General features: G+C 43.4%; 1 protein-coding gene across 7 annotated transcripts in view; it reads left to right on the top strand.

The window, feature by feature from the left end:
- Window positions 1–17,835, top strand: part of LOC308067857 (putative E3 ubiquitin-protein ligase HERC3) — a 55,591-nt gene that overhangs the window by 31,242 nt on the left and 6,514 nt on the right. For 3 of the 7 annotated variants that reach the window (XM_080397395.1, XM_080397398.1, XM_080397397.1), the window contains exons 9-22: window positions 306–382; window positions 1,154–1,278; window positions 1,830–1,889; window positions 4,272–4,383; window positions 5,097–5,286; window positions 6,987–7,150; window positions 7,676–7,789; window positions 9,070–9,093; window positions 9,183–9,272; window positions 10,778–10,948; window positions 11,580–11,723; window positions 13,047–13,213; window positions 14,351–14,417; window positions 16,205–16,287. In XM_080397395.1, coding sequence (XP_080253521.1) covers window positions 306–382; window positions 1,154–1,278; window positions 1,830–1,889; window positions 4,272–4,383; window positions 5,097–5,286; window positions 6,987–7,150; window positions 7,676–7,789; window positions 9,070–9,093; window positions 9,183–9,272; window positions 10,778–10,948; window positions 11,580–11,723; window positions 13,047–13,213; window positions 14,351–14,417; window positions 16,205–16,287 — 1,588 coding nt within the window. The other 4 variants (XM_080397396.1, XM_080397399.1, XM_080397400.1 and 1 more) reach the window with 4 other exon arrangements.

Here is a 17,835-nt window from a genome sequence, read left to right as displayed (position 1 = left end):
AGATAACATCTGGCGATCTTGAGCCTTCTGAAATGGTACTAATACTGATTTCAGAAGGATTTGGTTTCTCTTTAAAACCCTCATTGCAGTTTAAAAATTGCAACTTTCCCTCCTGCCAGGCCCTCTGTATCTCTCAAGAAAGGTCGACAGTGCTTGAGTTCCGGCTGATTTCAGCCTGGTCTTCAAGAGACCCAGGTGCCTCCTTGTAGTGTAAAGCCTGAGAGGCTGGCAGTGCAAACGTGGGGAAAAGGCCCAGCAGGAACTTGCATTCATCAGCCTCTAACACAACTGTGTCTCTTCAACAGATGCCTGTAAATACCACATTGTTAAACATATCTTCTCTGGAGGAGACCAAACATTTGTGCTTTGCTCGGAATACGAGGTAAATCAAATCAAGTATCTTCTCAAGTCTGCTCCCTTGTCCCAGCCTTCACAATGCATCTCTCGTTTTGGCAGTGTCTCTGGCAAGTGAGGCGTCGCTTTGGAGTCCATTCCGCCTTACGACCCTTACCAATGATGGCAGTTACAGGGACCGAAAACTGTTTTAGCTGTGGCTGAAAGTTGCCTTCCTTTAGCGGCATGTTGGAGCCGTTGGGAAGACACCGATTTCAGTTTGATCAGCAGGGAGGGGAGTCCAGTCGCCTTTGCAGATTGGAAGTGAGGGGCTGCTCTCCTCCTGAGACAGTGGGGTCCCCACGATTAGAGTGTAGGGCCGTGAACGAAAGACACTGGGGTTTTGTCAAGTTGTGCTGGACGGAGGGCTGAATGCTGAATTGGGTTTTCTGCTTCTAACTTCTTCAAAGAAGTTTTTGACATACTTTTTTGAGGCATGGAAATAAGTCTAGAATAAACGTACTATGCCTGTAGTTATATGTGGTGGTATTTAAGAGGGCTTTGATGCATTTAAGGAAATGATATTTTTGTTTTTCCTGTTCCTCTTTTTAAAATGTATTTGATGGTGATCTTGGGTTTCTTTCCATACCTTCCTATGCCTTTCGTTTTGCACTCCTCAGTAATGCCACAATGGCCTAACCAAACCTGTTCAGAGACCACACTAAGGAAGCTCTCAGTTATATATAGAAAACGGAGATTATGGATAAGAAGGAATTGTTTTACAAGCCTTGTTTTTGCTGAAATCTGTATCTTCTCACAGAATTCCTTGCCTGCTGATGATTTCCGGACCATAAATGAAACACGTTACACCTGTTTAATAAATGATGAAACTATAGATGTCTGGAGGCAAAAGCTTTTAGAAAAGAACAGTTCTAATTCTGTCAAGTAGGTATTGTGGCACTGGATAAGCCTTTTGTTGAAAGTTTTACTTAAATAATTTTGTTGGCTTCCGTGCCATGCTTTCACTTGAAATGTAGCAGCCTTTTCAAGTGTCGTTCTTGGTCATTTTGAAGGGGAGGACAATTGCCAGTCACAAGGCTGCCAAGTTAGAGCTTTTGAGCAAAACCGGAGGAATTTGAGGCTGCCTCAGAACATTGCAAATGGTGGGTGGGGAAATGGATTTTAAAGTTATCCTTCATCCTGTGCTTAGAGTTCATGAAAAGCAGCAAGAACTTGTGAACAGACTTATTAAATTCCTTCCCCTGTGTGCCTGCCATGAGAAGGGCAGAGTAGGTGGAAAGGAGGCAGTGCTAACATCCCCCCTTTCAAGAGGGATGTTACCTGATCCTGAATAAACTGCTTAACCCCTGTGGCTCTGAAGGGCCGATCCCGACCTTGTTTCCCATAGAAGGAAGGGAAGAGAGCTGAAGAGGTTTGCTGGGACATCTGTTCATCACCTCTATCTCTCTTTTCTTTTGTCTTCCTGCTGAAAACAGTAATGTTGTTCAGATACTGTCCTCAGCTGCCTGCTGGAATGGAAGCTTCTTGGAGAAGAAGTAAGTGGCAAACTTACAGAAGTGTGGCTTTCCCTTGAGGCAGGCTGGAATACCTTTACTTCACTCGCTGCTACTGTGGGATTTCATTTTTCTGATCAGACAGGAGACAGGAGCAGAGAGCATCCACTAAAGTAGTGGGTGATCAGAGCTGGGTAAGGAAGGCAGAAGGTCTAAAAGTGCATGGTGAGTGTACTGTAAGTGGCACCAGATTCCTTGGAGCTGTCACAACGTTTTCCTTATGAAATGAATATCAACATCTTTAAAATGAGGGAGAGGGGTAGGAATGTGACATTAAGGGAAATGAGTGACACCAGGCATCTGAATAGTAGTGTCTTACCTAGCTGATCTGGCTGGTGCATGTGCAGGTACACTTCAACACAGGCTGCTCTTAAAAAGTACATCTGGGGCAGCATGGAAGCGCTCTCCTTTTAGGTGACATCAGTTGTGGAAAGGTTTGTGCTCCTGCTTACAAAAGCAGGAATCTCAAGTGGGTGTAACCAACAACAGGTGGTGACAAGGATGTAATATGCATAGCTGAGTCAAGGGCTGTGGGTGGGGAAGGGTTGTGTTGGCCGTGTCTGTAAATGTTGGAGGTAACAGCATAAGATGAGGAGGAGAAATCTATGGCGATGTGATGAGTAAATGACCTGTAACTAGGTGAAGAAAAGCTTAGTTACTCTGAGTAATCCTTGAGTAATATTTTCCAAGAGCAACTTGAAAAAGAGAACAGCTTACTCATTCTTGCGTTTTTCTGCTTGTCCAATGGTTTCTTCTCTAGTGTTGTGACAAGGCAGTGTGTTACTCCATCAGGAAAGTTGTGTCATGTTGGTTTAAAACACTTGTTGAGGTATCCACGTTGTAGAGTCATTGTACATAGTCCCACATCTCCTTTGAATGTGGAAGTGGAGTTTGACTTCATCACCCCCGTGCAGTTCTCCTTCCACTTTAGTGATGCCCTGGCTAGTGCAGGACTTTTACAGAAAATCTTTGACAAACTGAATGATAGAATTTGAAGCCACCATACACTGAGGTGAGGCTGTATTTAACAACGTACTGCTGTGTGTGAAGTCTCATGTCATTGCCCTAGTATATCCCTCCAGTATCCTAATGCCATATAGGCCTGTTTGCAGTATGGCATTGTGGTACCCAGGGTTAGATGGAAAAGTGGCTTTTCCAGGGCTGTGTGACTGGGCACGCTCCAGTATGGCTTCTGCACGTCACAGCCTGAAGTGCTTTGTACCACAGTGAGACTCGGAGGCGCGATTTCCAGCCTGGTGCCATTCTGCTGCAGCAGGCTGTCCTTAAGTTCTCGTGTCGTTATAGTCACACCAGCCAACCAACAAATGCAATCCCATCTTTAATAGCTACCATTTCCTTAGATTAAGACCGTCTCTTAATCCAGCACAGTCTCAGATGAGTAGTGACCGACTTGGGAAATCCTTGAGGTCAATGGAATTTTAGCAATGACTTTTTTTTCCTAGTGACTGAAAAGTTTTGGCTGTAGCTTTCCTGCAGACAATGGTGCTGAGAGCCTCTGCTGCAGATGCTGATCCTGCTTTAGATGCTGAGCAAGCTGTCTTACCTGCTGGACTGCACATTCAGTGTTGCTAGATCTGGCTGTTAGACTGTTGTCCTCTGCAGGCTTGCCTTCATTATCCGTCTTACGCCCGTAGCCTGAGTAAATTGCAGCCTTTCAAGCGCAGCAGGAAGTGTGATAATACAACCATCAATCAGAAAAAGGAGGGGTTACAAAGGAAAATAATTAGGCTGTAGCTTCAGTTGTGCTTTCTTGTAGCACATCTTTGCTACAACTAAAGACCATGTGAAGACCGTTGTCAGCTGTACTGTGTTTTGATTGTGACCATTGTTTAGTTTTAGAAAAATTGAGAGTGGAATTACCGAAAAGCTGCTCTGAACGATCTTCCCGTTTTCTTGTGAAAACCCTCATCTGCTGTCCCCTTGCAGAGCAGTCAGGTGTCGTCTTATGTATCAGCCTTCCCTTTCTTACTGGGTGTGATTAAACAGATCTTGTTGTAAAAGTAGCGTATGGAAGACAACATAGAAGATCTTGACGTAGATGATACGTATTTTACAGATTTTTAAGCAACCTGGCCTGTCTAGGCAGGCTCTTAGGTCAGTGAAGGAGGCTTGGGGGAGTCAGAGGCTTTGATAAAGTGTTTCTCTGCAAGACCCAGGGGGGTTCAGAAGGGAGAGTTGTCCATCTTGTCTTTAGCAAGAAGATTCCAACTTCTGCTTTATTTCTAGTCTGATAAATTCCCTAGAGGTCATTCCTCCATCGCTTGCTCTCAGGACATGCCAATACATGGGTAATGGTGTCTCTTTCTTAAACTTATGCCTGTCTGTCTGGGATTTTTTTTAAAGAATTGATGAACATTTTAAAACCAGTCCGAAGATCCCAGGGATTGATCTGAACTCCACCAGAGTGCTGTTTGAGAAGCTGATGAACTCCCAGCACTCCATTCTACTAGACCAGGTATTGCACTTCTGGGGTCTTGTGTGTTTGGAGGGGACATAAAGGCTTTGTCCTTCTGTAACATGCAAGTAACAGCAGATTTTTTTGGGGGGAAGAGTTGTACTGCATATCTGCAGGCCAGATCCTTCATGGTATCAATGGATGCTTCTCCATTGACCTGGGCAGATTTTCACTTTCCTAGAATGTGTCTGTAAGACTTGATTTTAAAAACAAGGTTTATCTCATGGCATTTAATATGAGAAATGGCTGCTGAAATGAATCCTGTGTATGTTATACTTGTAAATAATGACTATGTACTCATTTGTTGCCTGTCAGGAGTAGAGTACTTTATGGTTATAAAACTTATTCTAAGGATTTTTTTTTCCCCAAGTGCAGAGCTGTGGGATAAAATCATTTATGTTCCCCATGCCATTTTTTAGCTATATTTTTATAGCTTTTTTACTCTGGGTTTGACTTTTATAGCAGGGGTGTGACCTTAACAAGAGGGGTTAACTAAACTCTAGCCAGCCCTGGAAAAACCTGTCCAAACATTCATGCATTTTGGAAAAATTGGAGTTTAGCTCTGTCCTATGGAGTCTTTTTAAGAGGTTGTCAGCAAAAGCTGTCAAGTCCACCCATTCTGAACATGCTCCAGTTCATCAGTTCTTACGCATCTGCATTGTTAGGTGCTCTATCACCCAGGATAAGTTGTCTTTTCTCTTGTTTTCTGCTAGATACTGAAGAGCTTTGAAAGTTTTTTGATTCCTCAGCTGTCCAGCTCACCACCAGATGTCGAGGCAATGAGAATCTATCTGATTCTCCCCGAATTCCCACCCTTCCAAGACTCCAAGTATTATATCACGTTAACGCTTCCTCTAGCAATGGCTATCCTGCGCCTAGACACCAACCCCAGCAAAGTTCTCGGTAAGAGGCTGGCACTTCAGGTGCATGTTGCTCTCAGTATCCAACTGGGACACAGTGTTGCCTTGAGGTTTTTCAGTCATGTTTTTGTGTGGGTTTAATTTTTCTATTCTGTTATAACGCCTGCAATGATAATTGGGTATTATTTGTGATACAGTGTTATAAAGCAGTCACCTCTAAAAAGCAGCTGGGAACCAAAAGAACCCAAGGAATCCTCCCCCAAAACCTGTGTTCCCACGTAAAAGGATTATAAGCATAAAATTTGAATTTTAAACATGAACTGTGAGGAAATGAAGAATGTGCCATGCGGGTAAGATTTGGGAAGTTAGTTACAATAGTGTAAAACTTACAGTGTTGTGGATAATAAATGAGAAAAAAATCAATTTAAGAATTGTTTTAATTTAGAAGTAAAATACCATTTCAAAGAACTCTTACTGTGGAGGTTTATCCAATTTACCCTATTGAATTTGCCTACATTCAAAGACTCGGTTCCAGAGAAATTTGCGTGCCTCTCTGTGAACACGAACTTTATATATCATGAAGATTAAATGATCTTACTCTCTTAAATTTAATCAGACATTGTCACATTAGAATCTATTTTCTGTATAAGTTAAATAAAAGTATATGCTAAATATATTGTAAAGTTACTTTGCCCTGTATAAGGGGCAGAAAAACCTATTGGCTGGTCTGTGACCAAACTGAACACCCCCCCTCTTCTACTTCGGAATATTCTCATTTCTACTAAAATTTTTTCCTTTGAGCTCATTTTAAGCTAAGCAGCACGTGTGCTGCTCAATAATTGTTACTCATGTTTGCTAGGCTATTACTTTTCTTGTTGCCTTATTCTGTTTCTTAAGGTTGTCTGATACGAAATCCCATAATTGTGTAAAATGTTATGTAATGCATTCAGACCTCCAGGAGCATTGTTACGGTGAAATTTATTTTGAGGTTTAGTAATATTTTTTTTATTCAAAGAGGCTTTGGAACCGAGTTTCCTCCTCTACTCAGGGTAGTCCACTGTGATTGTTAGCATACAGAAATGTAAAGGATTCTCATACTTTTGCCTGCCAGAATATGGTTTTGTGTTGACACTATGAGAGGATAAACTGGTGTTTGTTTCTAACAGTTGACATGATGGTTTCCCAGGCTCCAGCTTCTACTTTGCAGGTGGATTGGTTCTAGCAAAGAAGCTAATAGTCAGGGTCCCTTCAGAGGAGAGGTAAGGGTCACCTGCCCTTGGCAGGAAAGAAATCAGCCTTTCTAAGGAGGGGGGATTTCAGGCCTTTGGTGCAGATGTGCCAGGAGACCTGCTGGGACACCTGCTAGGAAAGTAGGTGGTGCTACAGAGAACTGCCCAGGCAACTGCTTTCTTATCATACATGAGAACCAGTGGTCTGCCTGCAAGATCAAGTATCTTGAACTGAAACTTGAAAAACTTTGAATTCAGGCTCCCACACCGATCAGGGATTGGGGCTGGGAAGTGGCTAGGGTGGTTGTATGAGAATGGAAGGGGAAGAGCTTTTTAGTTTCTGTTATCTAGCTGACTCCTAGCTCACTTTCCTATTCCTACAGTTAGGACAGAAATAAGGAAATTTTTGAAACAATCTTCAGGTGTGTTCTCCTAAGTTCAGCTGTAGCCTCCTATTTAGAGGTTACTCTGGCCTTTAATTCAGGATTTGTATTGATGTTCTTCTGCTTTCCAGATAACTGGTGGTCTCAAGTGTGCCCAAGATACTTCCTCAGGCTAGTGGACCTCTATAAAGGTGCGGTGGTTTATCTCCTCAGTGGAAGAAAGACGCTGTTGATCCCGGTCCTGTTCAGTAGTTACATTACAGCTGCTCTCAGACTGCTGGAGAAACTCCACAAGGTAAGAGGAAAGCCTGGGGGTGTGTTGGCTCAAGATGATTCAGCCTTGTCTGCCCTTTGTTGATTGGCAGGGGCAGAGTGGTCATGGCCCTGGCTTGTGAGCTGTGTCATTGTCCACTGAGTCACCACATGGGTAAGATGTTAGTGGTTTTCCTGGATTCAAGACGCTTGAAGGTTGTTAGTCCTGGCTCAAACACTAGGGAAAAAATTACCCTAAAGACTGCTCCTGCGGAGCCACCAGACTGCCTGCACTTGTGGCATCACCAGTACCTGTCCCTTGATGCTTTCTGTTACCACTGTGTTGGTACTGGGTAGTCCTGGTGAGGATGAGAAGGAATTAAAATAAGTCAGAAGTTTATCTCTATTCTTCTTGGCTTTTACTGAAGTGTAATGGACCATGTGATTTTGTAAGACTTCCTGGGTCCTATTGGTGCAAGCTGCTGTAATTGATTTTATGAAAGCAAACCTGCGTGTTCTAAAATGCTGAATATATCCATGTTTTAAAAAAGGTTGTTTTCTTCACTAGGTAAATCAGAAGGTTAAACACATAGAATATGATAAGTTTTATATCCCTGAGATTTCCAGCTTGGTGGACATTCAGGAGGATTATCTCATGTGGTTCTTACATCAGGCTGGAATGGTAAGAGGTTTTATGTATAGTCATGAAATAGCTGTCCATGTTTGTCTCTCTGGTTGTAGATCTCTATTTTTAATATCCTTAATGGGTGTAATATATTCGGTATAGGAGTTACCTGTATGTTAAGTATCTCAGATTTGGGTACTCGGTGGCTTGACAAAGTTGACTTAATATAAGGCTGTCAGAAGAGCTAGACCTTAACGTTTAACAAGCGCTTGCAACAGTTTCTGATTATTTATGTGAATTTCACTCAATCCTTACACAAGGTGATTAATTCAGTCACTGCTGGATCCTTTTAATGTAATCGAGACCTCAGGAGCCAAATCCTGTATTCTAAAATTATAATTTTTACCCTTTACTTCTGCTGTTTAGGCAGGTTTTGTGAATAATGTAGCCAGTGATCTTAAAATGTTGCTCTGTAAGAGGAGGCAGTGTGGCGTTCTGGCTAGGGGGCTGAACCAAGACTCAAGAGATGTGGGTTCTGTTCCTGGCTCTTCCAGTAACCTGCTGGGTGATCTTGGGTAAGACCCTTCACCTCTTTTATGCCTCACTTTTCCATCTGTAAGAAAGGAAATAACTAAACTGAGGGCTGGAATGTGCTGTGTAGGAACTTTGTGAGATTACTAAATTATAGCAAGGGAAGGAATCCCAAGTGTGAGAAAACACCAAAAAACCATCAGCCCGGGGATGCTGCAAGAGTAAAACCTGACTGTAGCAAGAATTTTTGTGTGTGTGTGTTCATGGACTTTCTAAATGTTGCGTGTGCTGTGTCCCCTGTCCCCTGCTTTCCATCATTTAAATAGTGCTGCTTTGTTTAGTGAGCAGAACAATAAAATCCTGACTCAAATTTATGTAACAGTGATAGTTAAAAATAGTTAAAAATGGTTAAAAATGTATTGATGTGGCTACTGAGAAGAGTAATTTGCATTGCCGGAGTGGTCTTACATTGTTATGTTGCGGCCTTATGGTCTCTCCTGTTTTGCATGGCCTCTGCTCTGGGTCTAGTTTTCTTGTTTTTCTTCAGGAAAGTAAATTTCATCTAGGGCAGGCTAACACAGGCTTCTGTGCTGGTTAATTTTCTTAGTTTGTTCAAATCTTTTATTAGACTTGTGCATTTTCTTAAGAAGGAAGTTCCCATGCTTTTCTTAAAGAGGAAAAACTGGGTTTGTTGAACCCAGAGGAGAAAAAAATTTTCTTTGGGTCACATTTGAACTAGTCCATCCCCTAAAAAAGACACGAAATAAAGAGTAAAATATTTTCGTATTTCTTTTTTTCCTTCACAGAAAGTAAGACCATCTATCATGCAGGTGAGAAAATTGTTTTTCATGACTTTTATTTAAATAAAAGTGCTATGGAAGCTGTACACAGGGAACCAATCTGCCTGCCTTTCTTGCAGGATGCTGTGACACTCTGTTCTTATCCTTTCATCTTCGATGCTCAGGCTAAGACCAAGATGTTACAGACAGATGCAGAGCTGCAGATGCAGGTAATCCTTCTCTCTCCCAATTTTCCCTCCCATTTCACTTTCTCTGCCTTTTGCCTTGGTGCTGCAAGGGGAGGTGTTCACTGGGAGTTCGTGTGTGCAGCATTTTATTGTTTTGGTGATACGGGAGAGCAGATTAGCTGGAGAACCTCTTTGCCTGGGCTATTTCAGAGGCAGTGCTCGGTGTCTTTCACTTCAAAACGTTAGGTAACATCAGAACTGCTAGATGTACGTGTGGTGGAAATTTAAACTGTATAGGGAAGGAGTACTTCCTTATTTTATGAGAGTCCAAGGATAAGAAGTAAGGTGAGATCTCAAGAGTTGTAAGGCTGGAAAAGCAGACAAACTTTTAGGTAAGTGGGCACTTCTTTCAAGTTTCTCTGGTGCAGGAGGAGTGGTTGTCAGAAGTGAGGGTTGAAGACCAGTTCCTGACACTGTTCGTGGTTGCAAGCAGCAGCTGCCAGCAGCTCAGCTCTCCGGGAGCGTGTTGGCAGCAGGGTGCTGAGCTCCAGCACCGTTACCCTGCAGGTGGCAGCCGAGCCAGCTCACAGCCGGGCTGGGGCAAGGACAGCTGGCCCCTGGGCTCAGCTTCTCTGTAGCTGCTTGGACACACAGGGCACCGCCAGGCAGAGATTGCTCAGCCCACACTCAAAAGCTGGAGTTACCTCCTCACAGCACTGCACTGCTCACAAGCTGGGCAGCTGAAAATACACACAAAAGGGTGACGAAATGAAAGCAGGGGAAGGTACCTACTGTACCTTGGCAGGACAGCAGGCTGGTAAAGGTTTTGCCACCCCGAGAGATAGGGTCTTTATGAAGACAACCACTTAGTCCAAAGAAATCAGTACTTCTGTGAGTGCTGAAATGGAGGAAGCGTGGTTTCCAGTGGATTTTTGTCTCAGGTTTAACCCGCTTTTAAACTGAACTTAGAAATGTGAATTTCCCATTTGCCATGAACAGTGCATGAAAATGAATATACTGTGTGTGGTCAAAGATTTGCGTGGACTTTGTGCCTTACTGGACTCCAGAAAATCCATGTACATGAGAGCTTTGAGTTGTGTGCAGTTGGGTTCCCTGGTGCCTTGCCAGGTGTGGTTGTCAGCTGGCTCCTTGCTTGGTATGTTAATAACACTGCTTTCCCTCATGGACCGGGTGACTCTTATCGGGGTGTGTTTGCACTGAGTGCCTTGACTTAATAAGAGCATGAATAAAGCCTCTTTTCCCTACCCACCTGCCTAACATCAAAAAACATTCAGGAATTTGATCTCTCTGATTCATGAAATTTGAGCAGCAACGAGGGGACTCAGCAGGTGTTGGTGTGGGAAATGGCATACAGGTAGGTGTACAGGCACACATACTTGTACAGGGTGGGTATGTAATCCTGGGGGAAGCCGGGCTAAAAGAGTAAGGGAGAAAGGAACACCAGGCATATAGTTGTTAATAGTTTTCTTTCCATAGGAGGAAAGGAGCTGAGCAGTGGCTGGTTTTCACCCATCTCTTATTTTCAGGTTGCAATAAATGGTGCAAATTTGCAGAATGTCTTCATGCTTCTCACCCTGGAGCCTCTGCTGGCCAGAAGCCCTTTCCTGGTACTTCACGTTCGCAGGAGTAACTTAGTCGGTGATGCTTTAAGGGAGTTGAGCATCCATTCAGACATTGATTTGAAAAAGCCTCTTAAAGTAAGTTTCCCCCCCCCATCTTTAGCACCCTCTCATCCAGCTGACACTTCTGCAGCTTTCAGCTGTTCACGTTACTACTTCTGCAGTGTACAGTGGCTTCTCCGTAGGTATAGCACACGGGGACACTTGATCCAATCAGTGCAAGGGTTGAGTCTTTCTCCTCTCTGACTCCTGGAGTGTTTTGGCGGTGGACAGCTTACAAGAAGACAAGCGAGGGGTTGACACTCTCTTCCTGATGCGTCTAACGTATAAGGGGCAGGGAGGAAACAGTTCTATATTATGCAGCCTCTGTTTTGTTCTTCTGCAGGAACAGGCCACTTAGAGATAAAACATGACCTACTCTGAGAGGTTGCCACAAAATTCAGCAGCTGCTGCCATGTTTCTGCTTTGGTTGTTGGGAGGACGGGTGGTTATTTACTATTTGCATAAGGAGTTAAACATTTTCAAAATACCTGATTTGCCCCCCCATTCCCTTTCCCTCCCTGCCAGCAGAGCACTGGAACAGGTTCATGGGTTGCAGTGGGTTTGGGCACGTTAAGATAAATCCCTTTGCGTGGCTCACCATTAGAAAGATGTCTGATTCACGCAGTCTCTGCTCTGCATCCCTGTTACTGACCTGCTTTTTCTACAGGTCATCTTTGATGGTGAGGAAGCTGTTGACGCTGGAGGAGTGACAAAGGAATTTTTCCTCCTGTTGTTGAAAGAGCTCCTCAACCCCATCTATGGCATGTTCACTTACTACCCAGAGTCAAACCTGCTGTGGTTTTCAGACACGGTAAGTCCTTGCCTTCTATACATGCAGGTTGAAACATTACGCTGCAGTTGAAGGACAAGAAAGTTAGTGGCAAACTGTTGGAAAGAAATGATCTTCCTCTCATTTCCCACCCACGCCACAACATGAGCTCTGTTTTCAGCCAGCCTAAATTAGCGCAGGTCCGTTAACTTTAGCAGAATGGTGATGGTTGTGCCTCTTAAGCAGCTGGCTCTTTCTCCTGATTCTTATCCCCATAATAAAACTTCTGTTAACTATCAGCTGATGGTTAATACAACTCTTATTATCATGAATGTGATAATCATGTGCTGTTTTACAGAACTAGAGGTTTGGGTTGCAACGACATTAGAATTCTGTGGTTCCCTTGCTGTCCACGTAATTGCAACCAATCCACTTACTGACGCATCACTATCGCCTTCAGGGTCTAAACTTATTAATGCTTTATGTGAGGGAGCTCTTCAATGGCAAGAAATGCTGTTTGTACTGACGGTTGGTTTTGGAAGACTCTGGAATGCAAATTCTGTACCTGTCAGATAGCGTTATGCTGGAAGTGGTGGGTTATGTCCTTTTTCCTTCACCTTCCTAGGTAGCAAGGTGGGGAAATGATGTTGTCGGTCTTCCCTTAAGGTGTGGCTGCCATAGTGGGGTTCTTGATTTATTAATTGTTTTACAAGGAAGGAAATTACATGGTACATATATAAACAGTATTATAGAGCAATCGCTGGTTATGTCAATGCTATAAAACCAAGTCTTTTGATGCTAAGAATGATGACAGAAAGCACTGAAAACGAGTCAGATATTTACATCACTTAACGCAGATACAGGCAGACAGTCTGTGACTGGCATACCAGTGTGAGAGTAACGATGTGAAGGAATGCAGGGCAGTGTACCAATACCTGTGTTGGTGTATTTGCCTGAGTGGCACTGTGATTTGCATAATAAATAAGCTTTTAATCGAAAATAGGATGGGTGATAGGGAGAGAATTGTTAACACGTTCCCTTGCAGCACATAGCACGCATCGAAGCTTTGTTAATGTCTAAATGCAGAGGTACGTAAAAAGGAAATAAAAGGCAGATAAAGCGGAAAGCAGCTGTTGCTGTTTCCACAGCTAATCATGGCTTACAAAAGTAATAGGGCTTGGTTTCTGAATCTTCATTTTTGTGCCAGTCTCCAGCAAGGAATTCACAACCCAACTGGGACCTGATGGGAGCTCTCAGCTGGAAAAGCAGTCGAGTTGGCTGGTTGCTTAGTGCGTGGGGGAAAGGGTACCGTGCGTTGCACCAGTGACTCTGTCTCATCAGGATTTTCTCTGTGTGGTTTTGCAGTGTTTTGTAGAACACAACTGGTTTCATTTGATTGGCATCATATGCGGTCTTGCAATATACAACTTCACAGTGGTAGACCTTCACTTTCCCTTGGCTCTGTACAAAAAACTCTTGAATGTGAAGCCCTGCCTAGAGGATTTGAAAGAGCTATCCCCTACAGAAGGAAGGTATGAAAAATCAAAGTTGCAGCCTTTCTGGGAAGGGAAACCATCCAACTGAGAATCAGGAATGCCAAACTGGGTAAAAGCTGTTCAATAAAACATCTCCCAGTCCTTTTGAGTGACTGGTTCAACTGGGGGCCGGGCGTGGGTGGGGTGGCTGTGATCCTAGCAGGTACGTAAGCCAGTGGTGATTTTAATGTAAGGCTTCTCTCCCACTAGTTATTGGATCCATTTGCTTAGACTCTAACCTCTGTACCCACCTTTCTGACCCCCAGAAACTGGGTATTGACACAGCCAAAAGATACCTACCACGCTCCTTTGAAAGCAGGGCTGGGGGGACCTCTCCCTCCACTCCGTGGTTGCATGCGTGGTCCCAGATCCTCGTCTCAGCCTCTCCCCTCAAGCCAGGCTTGGGTTAGCAAGCAGTTCCACTCCACGTCTCGTGGTGTAGGACTGTCCTATCCCTGTAATTCTGACCTGCTGTCATGACGGAAAGAAGTTGAATGGAATGAAGGAATGACTTTTTCTAAATGGCCTATTGAATATTTTCTAATAATTGTGTGGGGATATTGCTTGCCTCTGACACTGAGCAGCTAAGATCCTACTGTCTGCTGACTTTTTTTTTTTTTCCTTCTGAGTTGCTGCCTGATTTATCCACACAAAGTGACAGCTCTATTTTAACAATAATGAGGTAAAAGGCCGGGAAGACAGCAGCAGGTTTTTGAGGGATAGGAGGAGAATATTTTCTGCATGATGGGGATACAGACATAATCCGCCACCCTCTGTTCCTCCACTCCATCAGACTTCTGCGTGGTGATGGCATAAATATTTAGCAGTCCTTAAGAACTAAAAATGTAATTCTGTTGTAAGGCCAGGATCATTAAAGGGGGTCCATGTACTAGGTATGCATGGGCTGTACTGATAACTTGTGTGGACTGGCATCTGTCCTGCTTCTAACAAAGCGCCTTTACTTGAGGTGTAGTTATTTCTTACTCCTTCAGGTGGCTCGGAGATTCTCTCTTGGAATCCTGTTACCCAGATGTATGATGCTGTTTACTTCTGCTGAATTCCTTTTCCCCTTTAGATGTATAGCTTTCTGAATCTTTGATTTCTTTTTCTCATTTTTCTCCACCTGTTATGTAGGAGTCTTCAGCAACTTTTGGATTACCCTGGGGAGGATGTAGAAGAGACATTCTGCTTGAATTTTACAGTAAGACGCATTTAACATATCAGCTCTGTGACTGTTATGGTACAGTTGAATCTACTTATTTGTGTGTATTATGGTTTATTCCAAACTATATTCCTGCAGTACACCCCCCATGATAATGTTAAAAGTCAATGTTAAAATACTTTGTCATCTCCCGTGTTCTTTTGTTAAGTGGTCATGAAAATTGAGCTTGTAAGTAGATTAAACTGACTGGTTTTCAGAATAGCCTTGTTGTCACTGTGGCATGTGACTTAAATGCCAGTGGCCCACTTGTCACACTAGACAGTAAGAAGTAGATTAGTAAATCCTCCTTGAAAATGGAAGTTAGGTTTTGACATCACTGGGTCAATTCTTGAAATGCTAACACAATTTAGAATTTTCATTGCTGTCATAGTATTAATATTTTAACTTGAAAATTTATTTTTTTGTTGGTCAGACTTCTAGAAGCAAAATGCTGGAGGCTGTTGCTAGGAGGCATGCTGAGGTAGTCAGCTCTCCCGTGCTACTACAGCAGTAAAAGAATCTTTCTCTAGCTAGTAACCTAGGTGCTGTAGTTTCTATTACACAGTGGAGAGTCCCTGAAATTAAGAGTTTGATCTTGATGTACGTTGGAATATCAGGTATGTCCCTGGACACATGCAAGCATTTGGAACCTTACAAAGATTACGGCATCATTATTCTCCGAGCTGGTTTCCTCTGGCTCGGGCAGGGCAAGGGCTTCCATCTTTCCGTATCTCTGTCTTAAAGTTCTGGTGCTCTAAAAGTTGTGAGTGGTGGGTTCATCTGGAGCTTGATCTGGGTTCTCGACTCTGTCCAGGGCCTGCCTGGGGTAAAAACAAGGTACCAGGAAACTGCTACGCACTGACAAAAATCCTTGCTGAGCTAGGAGAATGTCCACCTCATTGTTTCGTGATGAGAGCGCATGAAGTCTCTTAGATCCACCTTACGCTGGAGTGAGTCAGACCTGGGTCCAACCTTCTCATGCAGATCAGAGCTACAATTCAGGATGGGTGAAGTGAAGCCATAATGTTGATAATGCAGACTGTGTAAAAAAAGAATACCTTTGAAATAACACAGGAGATTTTTCTTCAAACTCTCCGTTTACACAAAAGGGTTTTCTTACTCTCTTTCTTGTGCTATGTACTGCATAATGTATAAAGATGTGCAGATATATCTGCTAAAATGTTGAAATGAATAACTGATATCTGAAACGTTGGAAGTATTACCTCACCTTGCATATCAAAATCTGAGCTTCTTTTGTGCATAACAACTTGAAAATTGATCCTTTTGCATTTTTTTCCCCATGACCAATTTTGCATGTACAGAATGGGTTTGTACTGGTGCCATTCTAGGCCAGGCAAATGCAGAAAGCTGTGGTCATGCCATCTTGCAGTGAGAGTGGATTAATTAGCCTACTGAGCTTCTATTATAAAGAAGGCAGTCCTCATTGCTGGAGCATGTGGGCTTAGTTAAAGGCAGATTTTTACTTGTCAGGCTTTTGTGTATGTTTGGTGGTTTCCCCCCCCAAGAAATTTACCTCAAAGGATAATTATTTTTTTCAATTCTGACTTTGGATTTAGACTTAATAGCTGTCCTACAGCAAATTTAAGTGATGGAAGGTGGTGAAGTGTGCAGGGAGTTTGGAACAGAGAAAGTGTTCTGCCTATACCCTTTTCTCTGGCCCACCCTTCACATGCCGGTCAGCAACTGTGAAAAAAGAACTCATACTTTCTGCAGACGTATAGCCTGAAAAGTAATTCTGGTAGAATTAGTTTTCTGGTTTTGTATAGATCTGCAGGGAAAGCTATGGTGTGACGGAGCAGAAGAACCTGATCGAAGATGGAGATAAAATCCTGGTGCAGAAGGACAATAGGTAAGCGGGGTGTAGGTGGGGATGGGCTGGTAGGTGTGAGGTCAGGCGCAATGCCACGGAAACTCTGGCTGAGGTGAAGTGTGAGAGAGAATCAGAAGTCACTGTGAGCAGACTCTAAGATCAGTTGTTCAGAAGTTACCGGGTGCCAGCAGCACTTGACTAAAGTAAGTTGACATCATCTTTCCACCAGCCCACATGGAAAGATGGGAAGTACCCCACAGCCTTTTGGATGGACGTATTCCTTCCTGCAAAAGACCTTCATACAGAGCCGTGGCAGTTTTCTCATGGTAGATATTGCAGCATGATTTTGCCCCTTGAAGGTTAATCTCCCTGATGGTTTAGAGAGGAACTGTACGTGACCAGCAAAACTGAGCCTGGCAAACTTGTATAAAATCCGGATCCAGAAATGCTTGCCCTTGAATATGCCTTATGGAGAACCACCATCCCTGATTAGAGCCATAAGGCCCTACTGTACATGGATTCCTTTCTGTTTGAACACTTAAAGAGTTATTACTAGCACAGCTACCATTCCCCCCCCCGCCCTTTTTCCAGCTGCTAAACTATTTTCTTCTCTTAATCCTGTAATTGGATTTCTACAAATGCCTTTCTTGCTTGGAGCAGCATTCACATTCTTTCTCTGCTGGCAAAACAGTGTGATCCAGCGACCGGTCAGCAGCACGGTCAGGGGCTTGTGCTAGGATTGCTGAAGACCTTGCTGGAAGGTCTGGAGATGAAGTAATTTCCTATTAATCTGATTATTTAAAAGGGTTCTGATTGTGTCTAAAGCCAATGCCATAACAAAAGCTTTGTCTGTATTACCTTCTTACCTACTTGACTGCTGCCCAAAAGGATGCAATTTTACAACTAAATAGCTGCCTCCATGCAAAACCCACGCGGAGGTGGAGCAGTGTAGGTCTGGCTCCCTGCAAAGAGAAGGTGGCCTTCAGGTAAATGGAGCAGAGTTTAATTTGTGCTTGTGACGGTGAAGTAAAGAGGAAAATGCAGTGATAGGACCCTTTAGGTTCTTAGCCTGGGCATGGACACTTAGAAGAAAACTTGGGGTTTTTTTCTACTGTGTGCCATACTGGCCTAGGGGAGGAAAAAAGATCTTAGCTGACCAAATGTTTAGGAAGAGCATCCAGGTTAGCTCTTGCAACTGCTTATTAAGTCAGGATAGGCAACGAGAGAAGAAAATCCTGAAGGACAAAGGCTAGTGTGTAGCTCCAGCAGCTTAACATGTTCCAAAACGCAATTGCTTCGTCTTGACCAGAGTTTTGACCTCAAGCTAACCTCTAAATCTAAGTCTAGACGTGGCTGTCAATTTATCCACCTTACAGTGCTTAATGACTTCCTCCACCCCTACACTTAGAGGCCAAGGACCAATTTGCTGCCGTCCTGGCCTGAATAGTTTGCGAGTGCTTGTCTTTGGGCACTGCCCTTCGTGCGTGAGGGAAGTTCACTGGGAACAGAAGAATGCACAGGAGTGTTTTGACTGAAAAACGCAAAATAGGAAATACCTGCATTTTCCCTTTCTCCTTTGTAGTTCAT

The sequence above is a fragment of the Falco punctatus genome, assembly GCF_963210335.1.
Source record: "Falco punctatus genome assembly, chromosome: 1".
NCBI lineage: Eukaryota > Metazoa > Chordata > Aves > Falconiformes > Falconidae > Falco > Falco punctatus.
The sequence above is the reverse complement of the archived record's forward strand: the minus strand, read 5'-3'. Positions and strand labels throughout refer to the sequence as shown.